The 17,887-nt window shown below is 39.2% G+C and overlaps 1 protein-coding gene across 9 annotated transcripts in view; it reads right to left on the reverse strand.

The window, feature by feature from the left end:
- Positions 1-853: 853 nt before the first annotated feature.
- FOXN3 (forkhead box N3) overlaps positions 854-17,887 on the reverse strand; it is a 220,327-nt gene continuing 203,293 nt past the window's right edge. For 7 of the 9 annotated variants that reach the window (XM_049828606.1, XM_049828608.1, XM_049828609.1 and 4 more), the window contains 3 exons: positions 13,358-13,466; positions 5,713-5,736; positions 854-3,108 (listed from right to left, as the gene is read on the reverse strand). In XM_049828606.1, coding sequence (XP_049684563.1) covers positions 2,559-3,108; positions 5,713-5,736; positions 13,358-13,466 — 683 coding nt within the window. In that variant the 3' untranslated portion in view covers positions 854-2,558. The remainder of the gene's footprint in view (positions 3,109-5,712; positions 5,737-13,357; positions 13,467-17,887) is intronic. The other 2 variants (XM_049828613.1, XM_049828611.1) reach the window with 1 other exon arrangement.

The raw sequence follows: 17,887 nt of genomic DNA on the forward strand, positions 1-17,887 counted from the left end.
GGGAGTGCACAGCTGTTCCTTGCACCATCTTTGGCTCTCTCCTTCCTTATCTGCAGAGCCGGCAGTTGTGCTGGGCTCTGGCAGCTGACAGGCAGCTCCTGGATCCCAGGACTTGCTGGGTGAGATGGGAGGAGAGGCACCATTTTGCTGTGCTGCCCCCAGTGTGGCCCTGTTCTTTACATGCCAAAATGCTTGCAGAGCACAGGAACAGGTCCAGACCAGCCCACCCTTCAGTCCTTCCACTTGCTAAATGAACACACACCACCATGGGCATCTCCAAATGCAATTTTTAGTTCACTCCACAGTGGAGTGGGAAGTCAAACCCTTCTCTAACTCACTCTTCATAAACTAGATCCGTCTTGGTGAAACTGCTGCCTGAAACAGTTGTTAGGGATAAATATAAACCTATGTTCTTTTTAAGAAACAGACCATTTTGTTCTGTTAAGTGGTTGGTTCCTGGGATTTTCTTCTTGCCTCTAGGATATTCTAAGTGTAGAATTTTTCATGCCAAATTCATGAAGCCAAGTGAGAGAGACTGTCTTATTTATTTCACAGCTTCCCTCTGCTGTAGGGATCTCCAATCTAATAGTCATCATTACCAGGAGAGTAGCACTATACCTGAATCACACTCTCTGTAACACTGTTTCTTCTCTGGACACCTCAGCAAGGCTCTTCACTAACTTCATTTTCTCATGGCAAATTAGCAAAGCTATTTTCTTGGCTACTTATTCCTGAATCAAATCAGAGAGTTTTCCTCAATTAACCTCCCATTATTCTCTTGATTCTGTCATACACACTCACTACTAAATTTGCCCTCAGATTATTGCGTCATGTTACACATGTACAGACGAAGAAAGGACACACTTTTACTTTTTTTTCTTTTTTTTTTTTCTTCTTTTTTTTTAAACAGAAGTAGGGAGAAGGGGGCTGAATGTGCAGACAAGGCAGTATAATTCAACCATCCAAGCCCTACCAGAGCATGAAGATTTTATTTTTTTAATATTGCAGAGTAAGTTCCCCAACAGTCAGTGTTTGTCCCTGAAGAAGGTTAAACCTTAAACACCTGCTTCAAAAAAAACCCCAACAACAACAAAAAAGAACCAAAACAAAAACAAAAACAAAACAAACAAAAAAAATAAAACCCCAAAAAACAAACTCTAAGCCTAAGGGCTTAAAAATTAGAGGCATAGCCTTTTTCTCTATTTTCTATATTTATATGAAAATAATTCATGCGTCATGCTAAATACATTATTTACCTTACAAGAACTTTGTCATCTTTGAATAAAAAAAATTGTTTGCTTTTTGTACTCTCCCCCTCCCCAAAGGAATCCATGCAATGTGGATCAAATTTCTTCTGCTGGCTATGCTGGTTGAATCTGGAAACCTGTTGTCATTTTTGCACAGATGAATCCTGACTGACGGTAACTGCACACTCATTTCTGAGGGCAGTGTAGGAGCTCTTTTGTTGTACTTCTGAATTTTACTGTTCACCAATATGCTTTCCTTTTATTTTTAAATACAGAATGCTACTAATGGCAGGTTTTGTAGCTTTTTTCCCCCAGTTAGATCAAGGATTTGATCCACAGAAAAAGATTCTGATGTATTTCCTTCCTTAATATCTACTGTAATTCCTTAGACTTGATTGCTTTTCACTCAGGCAGTTTAGAAGACATAGCTTGTTTTTCCCTATTACTATTATTTTTTGCACGCAGTGCCAATCTTCGGGCTTATGGCTTTTTGAACATTCTTTTAATTTAATATAGAAGACAGAATTCAATGATTAACGATGCTACTAACAGTGACCCTCCCCCCCCCATTTCTTCTCATTATTTCACTGAAACCCATTGCATACATAGTTCAAATTTCCCCAAACTTAAAGTTATCAGTCTTCACATTATGAGCCACATATAGTACGTGAAGCACTAAAAGTGCATTATGGTTTGCGCAGTTGCCACCAGTGGCTGTCCAAAGACTTCTATGGCACAACGCATCCAAGTGCCACTAGATGGTTCTTGGTTTGGTGTTGAGAAGTAACGTGCCTCCTCTTTCCCCAAATCTCTTTATTCACATTCACTTCTAACCCAATCTTAAGGCCATTAAAAAAAATTCTTAAGGGCCAGGCCTGAATGATTACTAAATTATGCACAGCTCTTCTAGTACAAGAGAGATTTCCAAGTGCCCAATTTTACTCCCATCACGTTAATGTTGATGTCACTGCGTATTCAACCATGCATTTTTGACAAGCCGGAGAAAGCAATGGCGATTTTGGCTTTTTTTTTTTTTTTTGTTAACTTTTTGTCTTCAGGTAATGAAAAGCTTTTGTAAATTAGCTGAGTGTCAGTATGAGTTCTATGGCTTCAATCTCCTTTAAAAATAAAAATCTTAAGGGTCCAAAAAAAAGAAAAAAAAAAAAAAGAAAAAAAAAGAAAGAAACAAACCAAAAACAAATAGAAAGAAAAACAAAAAGGAAAAAATTGCTGATATTGCCACAAATCATTAGAATTCACCTGACGTGCTGAAACAAAACTTTGTAAGTTCAAACAAATCATTGATTTGTTCTAATTTTTTGTGGTTTCCTTTTGCTCTTTCTGCCCCTTTGCCGTCCGATTGGTGATGTTGTTCAAACAGGATCGAATTCCTGCTAAATGCAGGAGCGAACCTGCTGCTTCTTTCATCTCCTCATCATCACTCTCAGGGGGCTTTTCTGTACGTCTCTTTTTAAGAGGCAGTGTGTCACTTGGTACTTTTTTCGCCTTCATTAAATGTTGCCTTTTCTTGTGCTGGGATGCATACCCACTGTCAGCTAAAGAATCCTTGGTCTCCTTCCGATTTTGCTTTTTGTCGTCCTCTTCTGTTTCACTATGGCTCTCATGGCTCTGGAAGCTAACTTCACTTCCTTCACTGCTGTCTTGGCTACCTTTAGTTGCAAATTCATAGTGGTCGTCAGCAGAAGAAGAGGAAACGGAGTCACTAGCAGGTGATGTGCTCCTGTGGTTGGAAGATTTGGCACTGCTGTAGTTGTGATCCTCCTTTGGGTCACCGCTAACAACTGGAGAGCCACAGGACTGTTCGCTTTCTGTCCGCATCCGGCAGTTTGTTATTCCATTCCTGTAAAAACAAATCAAAGCAGTCTTAGAAGCCACAGAGATGTGATCCAGCTTCAGTGCAAAAGATGATGAAGCCAACTGACAGATAATATAAAATTATGACTATCAAAGTAGTGTCCATGCAAGCTGGTTTCAAAGCCTGACTCAAGTTGCTCATGGATTGGATCCCACGCATAAAACAAGCCAAAAGACACGTAACAGCACAAGAGGCAGGAGCAAGTAGGGGATGATTACAAATAAATGATGTCTGAACAGTCCTGATTTACACTTCAACTAATAGTTTACACTTTCAAAAACAAAAAGAAAAAAACCCCATTCTTTTATCTTCTGGATATTAAATAAACTCTGATGAGTTGCATAAATATCCTCTCTCCTTTTCCATATAAAATGATACTACCAAAAACAGGGGGAAGAGACACTAGCTTTCTAGAGTAATTCTTTGCCTCCTCTCAAAGAGCTCTAGTGTTCCAAGGGTAGGAGATGTTTCACCTGGAAGTAGCACAGCTTCCATTTAGGACTCTTTCCAACAGAAGGAGCAACTAAGTAGAAACCCCAGGTCCAGTCACATTTCTGACTGTGAGCAGTTTATGAATAATCTTAAAAGCAATACAATCTTAAGCCACTAGCTGCCAACAAAATATTACAATGTGTTTAAAAACAAACAGTAGAAAAAAAAAAAGCTGATTTTGCTCTAGAAGTTGTCATTTTCCCCTTTGGTTTTATGGCACTTGGTGCTCTGGGAACTATTGTAGCATGATATATTTTAAAACTAACAGTGTTCCTTTCTGCACTGGAAAGTATTAGAGCATTGCCACTGACTTTTCAATATGGAATACAATGCTTGCAAGTCTGTTAAAGGAGGGACTGACCCTGTGCAGTGCTTAATTCCTCCTGAAAAAAGGAGAGGAAGATGCCATCACTGAGTAAAGGCATCATCATTGCCACCTACCAGTCCACCAGCCTTGAACCCCTCTATCAGTTAAAAAACCCAACCAACCAAGCAAGAATGTTTAAACTACCACATGACATACTGCTTTAAATTCCACTCTTGCCATCTTCATCCTATCACTAGAGTGCTTTTGCACACTCATGGCAGCGTTGAATTGAAACCTTTTCTTAAACACATGCACTGAACACAGATATTTCTTAAGAGGAATGGCACAGTGGCAAGCCCAGAGTATTAATGCTCTTTTACTTAAAAATGGGAAAGTGGACGTCATGTCTGGTTTCTTTATAGAAGAAACAGCAGAGTATTACCCATTTCTGAAAGGTAAGGCTGAAAGGTGGAAAAAGTAAGAGTGGTATATAATTCCACAGTTCCTATTCATCTAAATGCTCTTGTCTGTAGAGCTTGCTATAATAAGAAACAGGCTTTTGTGAACCTATGACAGGACAATGCTAGAAGGTAGCAAATTAATCAGGCATTCCAAATGTTCTTATTTACAGTATTTTCAAAGAAATGTATATAATAGAAGGCCCAGTTATTAGCAAAGAAAGCCTCTTGCCAACCTCTTTTGCTCAACAAAATTATTTTCCCCTAGATTTTTGGGTAGGTTTATGATCCATAAATTATATACAGAACCCAGAAGGAATACACAAAGCTCCTTCAATTATTAATAACTAAATGCAATGTCATTCATGATTGTGCAGCAAGCCAGCTGCATTTACCCTGTGATGGTTTGCCACTGCAGGGGTTGTCATTAGAGGATGCCAAACGCTTAAAAGAAGAAATCATCCATACTAAACTAGTTGTAAGGTGAATTTATAACCAACTCCTTAAGATCAGTCATTACAAGGAAGCATGTAATGCATTTTAAGTGACAGATTCTTCATTTTTAGGGTAAATTTACATTTAAAGATGTTAAACATTATCATAAATTAGCATAAAATTAAAGTTACTTGATTTTACTAGGCAGCTAATAGTCAGAGCAATGTGGCTCAATAAAAATCACATGCTACCAATTTTCCATTAAAAAAATAGCAATAAATTCTTGCTCAAAGAAAACAAACACAGGACAGAATAGGTGGGAACTCAAATGGGATTCCTACTGACTAGGTTATTAGTGAACAAGGCTTCTAACAGATGGGATCAAGATGCCCATTTTCATGTTATTAGATCTACTCCTATTTCTTAAGTTTGTACTGAGAGACTATCAATAAAAGGAAAGCTACAGTAGTTCCACGGAGCAGAGCAACCATGTGCCAAAAAGACATCCCTTATTTGCCCCACTCTTGAGTCTCTTGTGTTTGCTTTTACATAAAGGGGCTATAATTTGGATTGAACAGCTCTGCCCATGGGACTGACTCCAGATCCCAATCCTTTCAAAAAAGCATAAAAACAGAATGAAAGGCCTAGGGATTACAGAAGCAATGTCGTGGGGCAGTGTGTACTACTATGGGGTTAGCATCCCACAGGGAGCGACTGCAAATAGGGATGATGACAAAGTAAAACAGAAGTCCACAGAAAGGTGCAAAAAAGAAATCACTTAAAAAAAATGGGAGGAAAGGAAATACCAATACACTTCAGAAGAAAGGCATCTATGGTGGAACTGGTCAGGAAATGGATAGCATTTGCATCTCAGAAAAATCTTTGGTTTTCACTTACATTTTGAAAGATTTCCAACCAGTTCTGCTTGGGGAAATAAAAAAGGAAGAGAAAGCAGGTCAAGGAGAGAATTAGCAAAGGATATTTGCAGAAATGAAAAAGTTATACAGGCAGAGTGTTTTAGGATATTCACAAGATCAAAAGTCATGTACCCTGAAAATAAATTAATCTGATTTGTATTTTGATACACAATAGCTCAAACATAAGATATGAAGAATTACTTATAATTGATATTAGCAGATTAATAAGTTGAATAAACTAGTATCTAAACCATTCATATTCTGCACATGCTTCTGAGACATTCTAAAGCTTTATATTGCTCTTATACAGTCACATTCCCACTAAGAAATGAATCTGTGATCTACTTAGTTCAATCTAGATCATCAGTGGACAGAACTCCCCTGGGTTTCAGGGGACAGATTTTGGCCAGCTGAATCTATTTTTGCTCACAGTTCTGGTTGTAACTCTAACTTTGTTACTGAAACAATAATAGATTTTTAAAACAAGTGCTTGCTCTGATGTTTGGATTATTTTTAAATTACAGAGGGGATGAAAAGATATTTAAGAATTCTGTGCTTACTATAACAGTGAGGGGAAATTTATTTCAAGTAATACCTTATTTTTACCCTACTTTTTTGTTCAGAACTTTATTTCAATATTTCCAGAAACTGATGTATTTTTCACATGTTTTAAAGCAGTGGCTTGCCCTTTCAGGGGCGTCTATGGGACAGTCTCTAGAGCTTTTCATCCTACTGACATGGACCGTTTGATTTGCTTGAGGGATCTTAACCATAGTTATACAGATAAAAGTACCATGCACAGATTCTTCTTAAAATACTTTAATTTGGCTGTAGTGCAGTGACACAATCCTCAAGCACTTGCAGAGGTAAGTTTGGACTTTTGAAAGCCTGACTCCATTCCTATTGTTAATGGACAGGAGTTCTGCTACTAATGTCATCAGGAGCCAGATGGGACTCAGCAGCTGGATCTCAAGTCAGTAGGGAAATAACGTCCTTTGCACAGTATTAGTGCCTCTGCCTTTCAAAGGGGTCTTCCTCAGGATGAGATGAAAATAAGTCTCTGTCGTTTTACCAAAGCCAGACATATCTTCCTTAAATTTCTCAACTAGCTTTAAAAAAAGATAGGTAATCACATTATGTTTGCAAAATGGCAAAAAGTTTCGCTGAAAAATACTTGCTGTATTCCACACCAGAGACAGGTATGGTCCTTTGATGAACAAAGCAAACCTACGTGGAGTTTAAACATCACCTTGTGTATCTGATCCTTCTGGATGACAGACACTGTATACCCACAGGTGACAGTTTTGGTATGTCATTGGAAAAGCTCAGTTAAAGGATATGAAGAAAGCAGTACAGGTAAGTTGGGTTTGTGGATTTTGACAGGTTCTGGGTTTGCTAAAAAAAAACCAAACCCAACACTCGTTTTCACTGTATAGGTAACGTAATTTCAAAGGGAAATTCAGGCAGTCAGAACTTTGAGCTACAGGTTGTTGAACTGTTACTTAAAACCACTACATGCCAGGAGACAGGAGGATGAGCAAACATACGAAAAGTGGTGCTCACTTGCTGTATGATGAGATTCTATCAGGGATTATTGAGTTAAAAGTCAACAAGAACAAGTCAGTCAGTATTGATAGCAGCTCTTACAAAGGTACTTCACAGCATAATTGTATGCAAAGGACCACAGTAAATGTGAGTCATGAACTGCCAGCAGAAAGAGCACTCTGTCAGTATCAACAGCAGATCTGAAGTTTAGACAAATGCAGCCCTCTGGATTTTGCAAAAAAGAATAATCAAGTCAGCCAGTATCTTTGTCCTTTTAGTTACTGAAGGATTCCTTCAGCTGCCAAGGATAACTCATCCTGCCTGTTACAGGTGGGAAGGGGAATGCAATGCAACAAGAACGATTTGGGGTTTGTTAAGCTGATCATGCCAGCAATAAGCAAGAACATTAAGAATATACGATGAAGAATTTATAAAAGGAAGTACCTACCAGTTCCCTTACCTAGGCAAAAATAATCATTCACAGATAATGTAAGTATATAATTTTACTTATGCTTTGGCATCTACACTGCACATGTTACTTATGTTTGGTTTATTTAATCGCTGCTTCAAGGGAGGAAAAAATAAGCAAAAATAAAGCCAGCATGGGAAATAAAGTCACTATAATGAAAGCTAGGCCTGAGGAATAATCTAGTAATTGCCCTATAAATTTGAAGTAAAAATAATCATAAATAACAATCTTCCATCTTTGAATAAAGTTAGGCACAAAACTCATTCTTGTCACACCCCAAATGATCAGAAGCGGCACAAGGAACTGTGGCATTAATTGCAGGAGAACAGATATTTTAAAATCTACTCACGATGAAGTAGGGAAGTAGGTAAGGTTTGTTAGTGTCGCATTTTGGGGTGTTTTATTAGTTTTTTGCTTGGTTTTGGTTTTTTTGTTTTTTTTTTTTCCAGAATAAAGGAAGAACAGTAGCTCTGCCAGTGCAGATGCACTTGTTTTCCCTAGGAAAAGACAACATTTTGTCTTGGAAACTTGAATGGAAATTTTTTTACTTAGGGAAATTCCCTGGGAAGCTTGTGTTTGCAATTTACAGATAATTGTGAAATTCCTTGAGAAGCTACAAATGTTTGGTGAGAAAGGAAAACTCAAAAAAGGGGGAAAAACCCCAAGTAATTTCCCATTAATTTTTATTTTTAACCTGCAATAATTTGAAACCCCAAAGTACTTCCAACAAACACTACCAAAAGTAATTTAACCTATTACCTAAGTATAAGTGGCATATAAAGAAGTTTTCCCTAAGTTTTCAGCTAGCCTGAAACAATAATTTGGATTCATTCTAGGGAAATATAAGCTAACAAAGGCAGTTAAGCAATGAAGTCTACGCTATCCTCCATCCTGACATTTCTGACACACTGACAAACAAAGAGAATAGCAAATCCAGCCAAAGCATCTTTACTGGGACTGGCTTTGCTTAGCTCTTCACAAATCCTAAAGGTTTTACCTGCTCCTTAAGGTTTCCTACCAAGGTAGCTGCAAACTCTTTAATCCCTTTTCCACCTCCATCTCATGTGCATTTCCTGGCTCCTGTTACGGGATGGGGTTTTCATTTGGCCTTCTCATCAGAACAGGCCACTGAACAGGCCATTAAGCCTTGTTGGCCAGGTGTAACAGCACGTTAATCTGGGCAAAAAAAATGGGGAAGCATGGCCTACGCAGTACAAAGTGCACTGAAGACCAGAGCTTCATAAACCCTGGATTCCCTGGGAGCCCATCTGAACGCTGTTCTGGCCTCTGAAGCAGTGAACATTTGGGGCAGAGGAAAAGAAAAAAAGGCCTAATACATAAAAATTACCACGGATATTTTGTAAAACATCTTTTGCAGAATAACCTGGACCAAATTACAAGGCCTAAGCCACACAGCTGGTGAGATTCTCTGTGGGGTGAAATTCCACCAACCTCACTTTAGTACATTTTCCCACCTCAAGCAGATGAGGCAGAGGCTCAGTAGGTCTACTGTAGGACGTGGACAGGATATGGACATAGACACAAACCACTCAGGCACTACGGATAACCAAAGAAAAGCACAAACATCATAGTGGAGGTTGTCTGCTGAATGTACTGAAACTGTAGTTCAAACAGATCCAATTTTATAACAGCTTCCAAGCTTCTGCTCCTCCAAAGGCTTGGTGTAACTGGTAACACCTTACCCATGTGGAAGGTGATTATATATGATAGAGCTTCTTGCACTTTGCCAAGATGCAGGTTGGCAGATGCACTGGCCACTTTGATAGAGACTATGCCTACTGAAGTGGACACAGAAGTCCTCCTAAGTAAACATTTAAAAGGTATTTTCCAATGGATGTACATAGTAAGACCAAGAGCTCACCTTCTCAAAGCACAACCAACTCCTTGCCGCATGTAAGGCACTACTGACTTTGCTTGCAATACCTTTGTAAGTCAGTATTTTCTTTTCTACATATCCAGACTATCACTGCATTTGCTTTTAGATTCTCTCAGGGAACTGTATGGGGATATGGTCTGCCAAAAATATTTATGATGGATCTCATGTTAGAGACATGCTACACGCTGTGCAGCTTTGAAGCGTTATTTTCCCCTGCTGTCTTTGGGTGGGTCTTAGACTTGTCAGCCGCAACATGGAAAATATGGATGGTAAACAAGCTAAAAGTGGTGTGAATAAAGTAAATAAAAAGCTACTGTCAAAACACATCCAATTATGCTCTGCTGTGGAGATTTAACACCAGAGGATGATTTTCAAAGTAAAAATAGTGTGGGATGCCTTTTCCATTTGTAGATTAGTTTGGAACGAAAGGCCTATTTGTGCAATTTAAGCCAAATGCACTGCAACATAATGATGCTCTCCTCAATTGCTATTCTTTATTCATGGAAAGTGGTAGATTTGTTGTATTTGTTAAATACTTTTCAGTAGGGTTTTTTAATCCAAACTACTAAATTCAATCGTACTTTATTTCATATATAAAAAATAAAGTAATTACATGTAATTACATGGGAACAGCTACACATCGACACCTTGTGCAGGAACAAAATACGCTAATACATTCAGTGACATTGTTGAAGAAGAATAGCACAGTAAACTTTCCAACTGATGGGAGCTAACACACCAGAAATCACAGATTTCAGCATCTTAGTCCAGTACTACGGTTTTGACCTCCTTTCTGAATAACAGATAGTCAAAACACTCCACCTAATTACAACTGCAAATTTAACACAAGACAAAATTTTTTGTTACTCTTTTGTGACACTAATGGCAGTCTGGACAATAGGAAGACACACTGCAAGTTATTCGCATGCAGTCTGGGGGACAACAAAACCAAAGACCATTAAGGTATTGACGAAATAAACATGAAATGAAATAAAGAGCTCAGACAGCAAGGAAGTGCCAACAGAAGACCAGCACCTTACAGAAGAAGATATAACTCCTACATATGGTAACTAAAGAAAACCAGGTAAGAGGTTTAATTTATTATGCGAGGATCCACTACCAAGAAAATACTAAGTTCCCTATATGAATGGTGAAAACCACCTTTTTTAGGCCTTTCATTTAGAGCACTGAAGGAACTCTTCTGAAGAGAATATACATTTGAGTAAAAAACTTTTTGGGAAGAGCTGTCTGGCTTTTCAATATATAGGCAGAGGCACATGATTTCTGCAGATTACTGTAACAGGAGACTGCACCACCTCCTGTGGCTGCCCAGCAGATCTCCTTCCTGGTGAAAGCTGGAAGGAGAAATCAACCTTCCTGCACCTGAACAGGTCTAAAAAATCCCCTGCCAGCCTGACTGGAGCATCTCCTCTATGCAGGAATGATAGCTCTGTGTGAGCCGTACTCCTACTCTTAACTGCAACAGAAGAAGTCTGCACGGATGCCGTGGTAAATTCCTCCTGCTGCACATGATAAGCAGAATTTATTCTCATGAGATGCCATGAAAGCCTGACATGACAGTTCCTATTTAGCCCTGTGTATCTGAGGAGAGGGGTAAGCATCAAGAAACAGGGTGTCATTTTTACAGTAACTGATAACAGAAGTATCCATTCTGGAGAGGACCAGATGATGTTCTAAAGAGGCATCATGCATCCAGACTGACCTTCCTCCTAAAGAAATCCTGAATTTTATTCTCCCTGAGAGAAACAAGACAAAACTGCTTGCTGAACTTGCTCTGCTGCAGAGTCCCCTAACTTCTTAAAAGCTTTCAAAGCCTCTTCTTCCCCCTGCCCCCCTTACAAGAATTAGAAGAGGGGATACTGCAGGAGCTCTTAAATATAAGCAGACATCATGCAGACCAGGAATATATTCATAGCAAGCTATTTCTAATACTGCCTAAGGCTGGAGAAGAGAACAAAAAGAATTAGAAATGTCTGCATTAACTAATTATAAATGCTTTTCTCTGAGACAGAGCAAAAAGAACATAAGCAAGGGAAGAGGTAAAATCCCTAATTTCCCAAATCTACATTAGCAAGTAGCTGGTAAAGATCCTGTTCTACCTGCTGGAAAAAAACCATGAGAATTAGTCCTCAGAAAACATATAAAATTTAACTATAGACAGCCTTACGGCATAGCAATTTGAGGATGTCTACACAAAAGGAAGTTTTCAAGTGGCCTGGAAGGAAAAACAGTTCTACCTCCTCCTTGAGTCAACCCCAATTATGAAACAGGGTCTAAACAGGAAATGCAGATAAACTCAAGAGAGAATATTCTGACCACTATGTCCACCATTTAGTTTTCACACCTCATAAAAATTATATATAATTAACGATCCAGTAGTCCCACAGCTCTGCAATCCCCACTAGAGCAGAATACAAGTCCTGGCTAAAAGCCAGCAGCAAAGCTGTTGAAGACAGTTGACCTCACTGCTAGCAAGGCCATACTGTGGTAAAATAAGATGGAGAGGAACTCTGCAGACTTCTGAAGGATGACCCTCAGGGTTGCATCCCTTCAGTGTAGCAAATGTGAAAGCCAGCTGAAACAGTTGCCCATCAAAAAATATGGATTTTATTCCAATTAGTGTCTTCCTCTCTATGCATTTTAAGCATCAACAGTATATGAATATCATAGGTTCTCCCCCCCCCCCCCCCCCCCCATTTACTGGATGGAAATACTGCGTGCCCAAAGGGCTAGACACCGATTCTGAAAAGAGATGAAAAAATAAAGAGCAAATGGGAAAAAAATCCCATGTAAATAAAAATGGAGTAAGTAGCTATCAAGACACTTTATTTCACTGCCTTGTAGCCATTTACTGAGATCAGAGGGTGTAATTTCAACAGCCCAGCGAAGGAGGGTCAGCACTAATTATGAAACCCCACCCAGAATACCCAACTGCCTGAGCTGAAATAGCTTTTGCAGATACTGAGAGTTCTGAAAGAGAAGGGCACTGGCAGCACAGTTGACCAAATTAATCTCTGTTGTGACTGACTGAAAATGGAGCTACACCTGAGGCAAATTGTTCTTCCACCAATAAACCACCGCTTTAAGTAAAGCAAACCACTGAACCACAGTTCTTATTGTCATCACTAGATGTCTCTTACTGCCCTGCTTTCTGAAAAAGTTGAATATTTTCAAACAACATTTTACCCTTGAATGTTTCGGTATAACCTTGAAATAGAAACTGTAGTGAAACAAACTGCCTCACGAAGACCTAAGTTAATAACAAAATGACAGTGACGTGTTTAGATATCTTTCAGAATTTGCTTTAATATTACTGTTATTCTTCTCACTGGTATTTAATCCAGGAAAAGGTCTTTAGGAAAAGGGAGCAAGGGAGGAGCAGGAAAAAGCATTTGCACTTAGAAAAAACAGGTCACTGTAGGAGGTTCTCACCATAAACGGCCCGCAATTTGCTAGTGAAAAAAAAAGTGCTTTTTACAAACCAGTGTGCAACAGACAGATATGCTATGACTATCTTGCAAAGAATGATAACCCAAGAATTTTTGGTGGCAGGGTTTTATTTCATTTAGAACCTCAGAAGTATTAGCAAGCAGCAAAGTATCTGTTGACCAGAGCTTACATATACATATACTTTTACATTCTTTGCAAAACACCAATTTATTTCATAAAGATTCTGCAATGAGCCACACTTACCTTACTGCAACAGCCATGCTTCCTATAGGGTTGATTGGCAATGGCCTGGCTCCAGGAAATATTCCTCTACTCAGAACTCGAGCTCCATTTTGTATCACTCCCGGAGAAACTAAAAAAAAAAAAAAGAAAACCAACAAAAAAAGAACATTTTTTCTTTTAAAGGAAAAGTTAGAAAAATGTAGGAGCAAAATGTGGAACGTAAGCTTTTCAATGAATTGAGAAAACATTAGAGAGGCTTGTGTAGTACACTACTTACCTTGAACTTCTCAGCCTCAACTCTTGTGAATGCTATTTTCATGGCAAAAAAATTAACAGCAACCAATGATAACATAGCTTGTGGAAGCCACTGCCTGACCTAGTTGCTGCAGATCATTCCTTGTACGACCAAATCACTTTTGTTTTGTTAATTGTTGTCCTGCTGGGAATGCATGTGCTTAGAGTCAAAACCAGCTATGAGCGTAGATGTAACTATTTCGTCCACAAGAAGAAACAACGACCCTTTACAGATAAACAGAATATAAGCAATTCACTGCAAGAACGTAGGTCATAGCTTTTTATCATCCCAGCTTACTTTCTGAGCAGCAATCTCTTGGCCTCTCTCTCCTGCAAAATATTAACTACAAATGTGTATTTACCAGCAAGGGGAAGAGAAGAGGCTAAAAAAGCATTAGCTCCACACCACTAATTAGCCCCTCTCTCTTGCCACCAATGACTTCTGTCACCCAGCCTGACAGCAGTCATGCGCCTCCAGCACACGGCTGGGTCACAGCCGAGCCTCCCTCATCCAACGCAGCGTACTGATGCCACTGACACGCAACTGCGTAGGTACTGGCCACCACAGATGAGAAATTTCACTGGGGCCTTTTAACTTGGCTGCACATCAACAACTGCGGCTCTGGCCAAAAAGATTTTAACCTATAACCGAGTACTTCTCTTCTATCCAGGCATGTTTCTGTGTGCTGCTCAGCCTAGGGCAGCCAACCCCCCAACTGAAGGAACAGCAGAGGAAGCACTACAAAGGCACCACCAGAGGAGTCTGTCCTTGGCAGGTCCTCAGCATTTTCCTCCTCCACTGTGGGATGCCTGACTACTGAACACAGTTCTTATCCTAGGCACTTACCAGGGACTTATGCGTAATGCCATTTGTTTGCACAGCTATTATGTCCCTTCAGGTTGGAACAGTAACCTCCAACAGCCTCAACCTGAACTTGCTTCTTTAACGTCCACAGCTAGCCAGTATGCTCGCGTTTTCTTTACTGTAAGTCATCAAACCATAACTTCCCCTCATGGGGAATGTCCAAAAAGAGAACGATAATCATAACTCTGGGTGTATTATTTTTAAACATACAGATATTATATAAATACAGATAAGTTAAATGTAAACCATATCACTTTATGTACACCTACAGAATTTTATTTTTAAACACATTACAGGGAGACTAGAAAAGTCATTCAGCCTAAGAATCAACGCATACACTTTACATGTCCAACTTTAAATGCTCACACCTGAAAATATTAGCGTATTCTGAGGCAGAGAAATATGGGCTCAGAAGTACATTATTTCTAAGCTGCTGAGGTACACTTCAACTTCCTACCAACACCAAGCCAGATCCACAGCTCCCTTCCTGCTATCCTGATGCTCGCCTTGCTTCACTCCCGACCACACAGATTAGTTCTGGGAAAATAACCTTCTTTCTCCTGCTGGTGAGAGAACATCACCCCCCTCATCATATCCTGTCACTGCGTTCTACCCACCCTTGCTTTTGAGCACCTCTGAAGAATAGGTCATTCCTATTTAGGTGCTTAAGTACAGCCTCAAATAGCTAAAATCACAGAACCTACTTTATAACAACTAGGGTCAGGTCTCAATGATCAAAATAATTTAAAAATTGCTACTGATACTTCACTACTTTGTGCACTTTTCCTTCAGCACTAGATTATGAGAAATCAGTCAAATCTGTTTCACTCAGGGGACACTATCAGGCTTTCAGTGCTCCGATATTTGGGTTTCTAGATACTGTAGAGAAATGTTATCTTGCTAAAAACTCCAAAATCTGAATTTCTTGTTTCAAAGATGGCCAAAATACCAGTGTCATAAAAGAAAAGCAGTATGCTCAAGGATATGGCTAAACTAAAATGCACAGGTAACAGGTAAACTCAAAGTAACAGATAAACCTGCTAAATATCAAAAGATCTATAAAAAGGCATCACTTCCAATGGGCTTGGTTTTTCCAACAGGCTTTTAAGCGGGACAGATTTTGTACTGCACTACATATTACAATTTCTCTACATATACAAAGTTCCGTTAAAAGAAATGAACCAGAAGTTTTGACCAAGAAAGGTTTGGGAATTTTCTCTTTACTCCGATACCAACCATAGAGTTTTATACTGAAATGAAACATTTATGCATACACACAGAGCCATGTGTCAGTTAGCTATGGATGTTGCCTAAATATATACACATACAAAACTTCAAAGCAACCACACTGACAGTTCTACTGCAAAAAGAGAGCAACAGGCTCCTTGATGCCCAAACTCTTCTTTCCTTGGTTACCTCATTATCCTGATCTGTTGGCAGAGTTAGCTGATGCTTATCTTATCCTTTCTCCTCTCCTACCCTCTCTTTCTGCCTTATTGACAACTCCCATTGCTTCTCTAAAAAATCCTGTTCACTTCCCCACCACTTCTCTAAAAATACTCTCACCCTTCCTTCTTTACATTCTCAGTTTCCTTTTTTCCTGCACTCCTATAGATATAAAATACACTGCTAAGTCTCATAGCTTAGACTTTCTATATATTGACACCCCCACTTGAACCCATCCTCCTCAACCCTTTGCAGCACACAATAGGTGTGCTATTCAGAAACACCCTCTTCGAAAGCCTCACTTTTAAAAACATCCCCCCATCAATACACACTCTCCACATCTCTTCAGGAATTAACAAATGTTTAAAAAAACCCCAACAAAACAGTAGATGTTTGCTGTCCTCTGAAAATATCCCCAAAGAGACAACTTGGTACCTATGCTGCCTATGAAATTCATCTCAATTATGTCTTGTCTGTTGAGCGTGCCACCACTCACTGAAAGGCTTCAATAGGACTATTCATGCCAGAAGGGGCCTTAACTTTTCTCTGAAGTACCACCGCTCTGTATATTGAAATCACCACTCAGAATTCAGTAACTATTTCAGCTTGCAACAGCAGTGTTATTACTACTGATTTTTTTGTTTCCCACAACTCTGAATTACGATGCAGCAATACCACTACATTACTAGTTAAGTTATGCAGACAGACAAACAGAAAGCTTGTATGCAAGGGGTCAAATGAAGAAGGACACTGGGTGTATCCTTTCAGTAAACATCTGGAACCATAATGGGAAAAAACCCCACAACCCACCACAACTTGCTGGTAAATTAGTTTCTGTAGCATTCTAAACCCAAAATGAAAAGCAGGATCAAACTAGTTCAATGGTAGAAGTTATTAATTTCTAGTTATCAACATAACCAACGTACCACTGTAAGACTGATCTCTATTGCTCACGCATCTCTACTTATAGCATTTAAAGCATCAATACCCATCCTTCCCAAAATGACACCAATTACTTTATTTTTTAAAAATCTATGTATATAAACTGCTATATACATATATACATATATATTGTGCCTGCTACCCAGACACTTTCCCTGCCTTCGTGCAGGCTGTATGAAGATGGCTACTTATTACCCAAGGAATTATTTTCACATGTTGGTACTTTTGAAGGGTTGTGGATTATTTACTGGAAAATATGTGGTGCTTTTATTCCAAAGATACATGCCTTACAAGCTTTAATTACGTTTCAAAACCATACTTTGAGGTGAGGTATTCATATTTTAGATTGAAGATTCAAGGTGTGGAGGTAAGATAATTTACTCTAAGCCATATCATCAATCAGCACCAGTCTGGACTAACACCTTGCAGTCCAGACTCCCCTTTTCTAATGCTTCTTTAACCAACAGTACAGGCAGGTTACAGGGTTCCCAATTCCTAGGCAGAAGTGTGAAATGTAATTTACACCTTTTCTGTGCAAGTGCCAAGAGACATTTATGTCTGAGAAACTCAGCTCAAGAAAACATGCAAAAAGATTTGTGCATCTCTTTGATAAAGGTTTCCTCTTTCACCAAATGTTCTTAGTGAAATGCAGAGTCTTCAAACAACAAAATCATTATTCACCTTTCAGCTTTCATCACTCATCACTGCTATGTTTTCAAGGAGGCATTGGATCTCGTTCTGCTCTCAGGAAGCTTAAACCCAGGAAATACTTCCACTGGAGTAGAGTTAAACTGTGTACAGAGAAATCTGCCCCTAATCTGCTGCATGAACGGGGAAATGATTTTTGGATCTTATGCTGCTCTGGTGGAATTCCGCAAGCTGGGTAGGATCTGCTGGCATTTCAAGTCTCTACCAGCTAACTGCAGAGAGAAGCAATGCATCCAATGTAAAAAATCAAGACTGCATCTCTGAAATTCTCCAAGGGGGAAAATAATCGGTCTTTT

The sequence above is a fragment of the Accipiter gentilis genome, chromosome 25 (genome assembly GCF_929443795.1).
Source record: "Accipiter gentilis chromosome 25, bAccGen1.1, whole genome shotgun sequence".
NCBI classification, from domain to species: Eukaryota; Metazoa; Chordata; class Aves; order Accipitriformes; family Accipitridae; genus Astur; species Astur gentilis.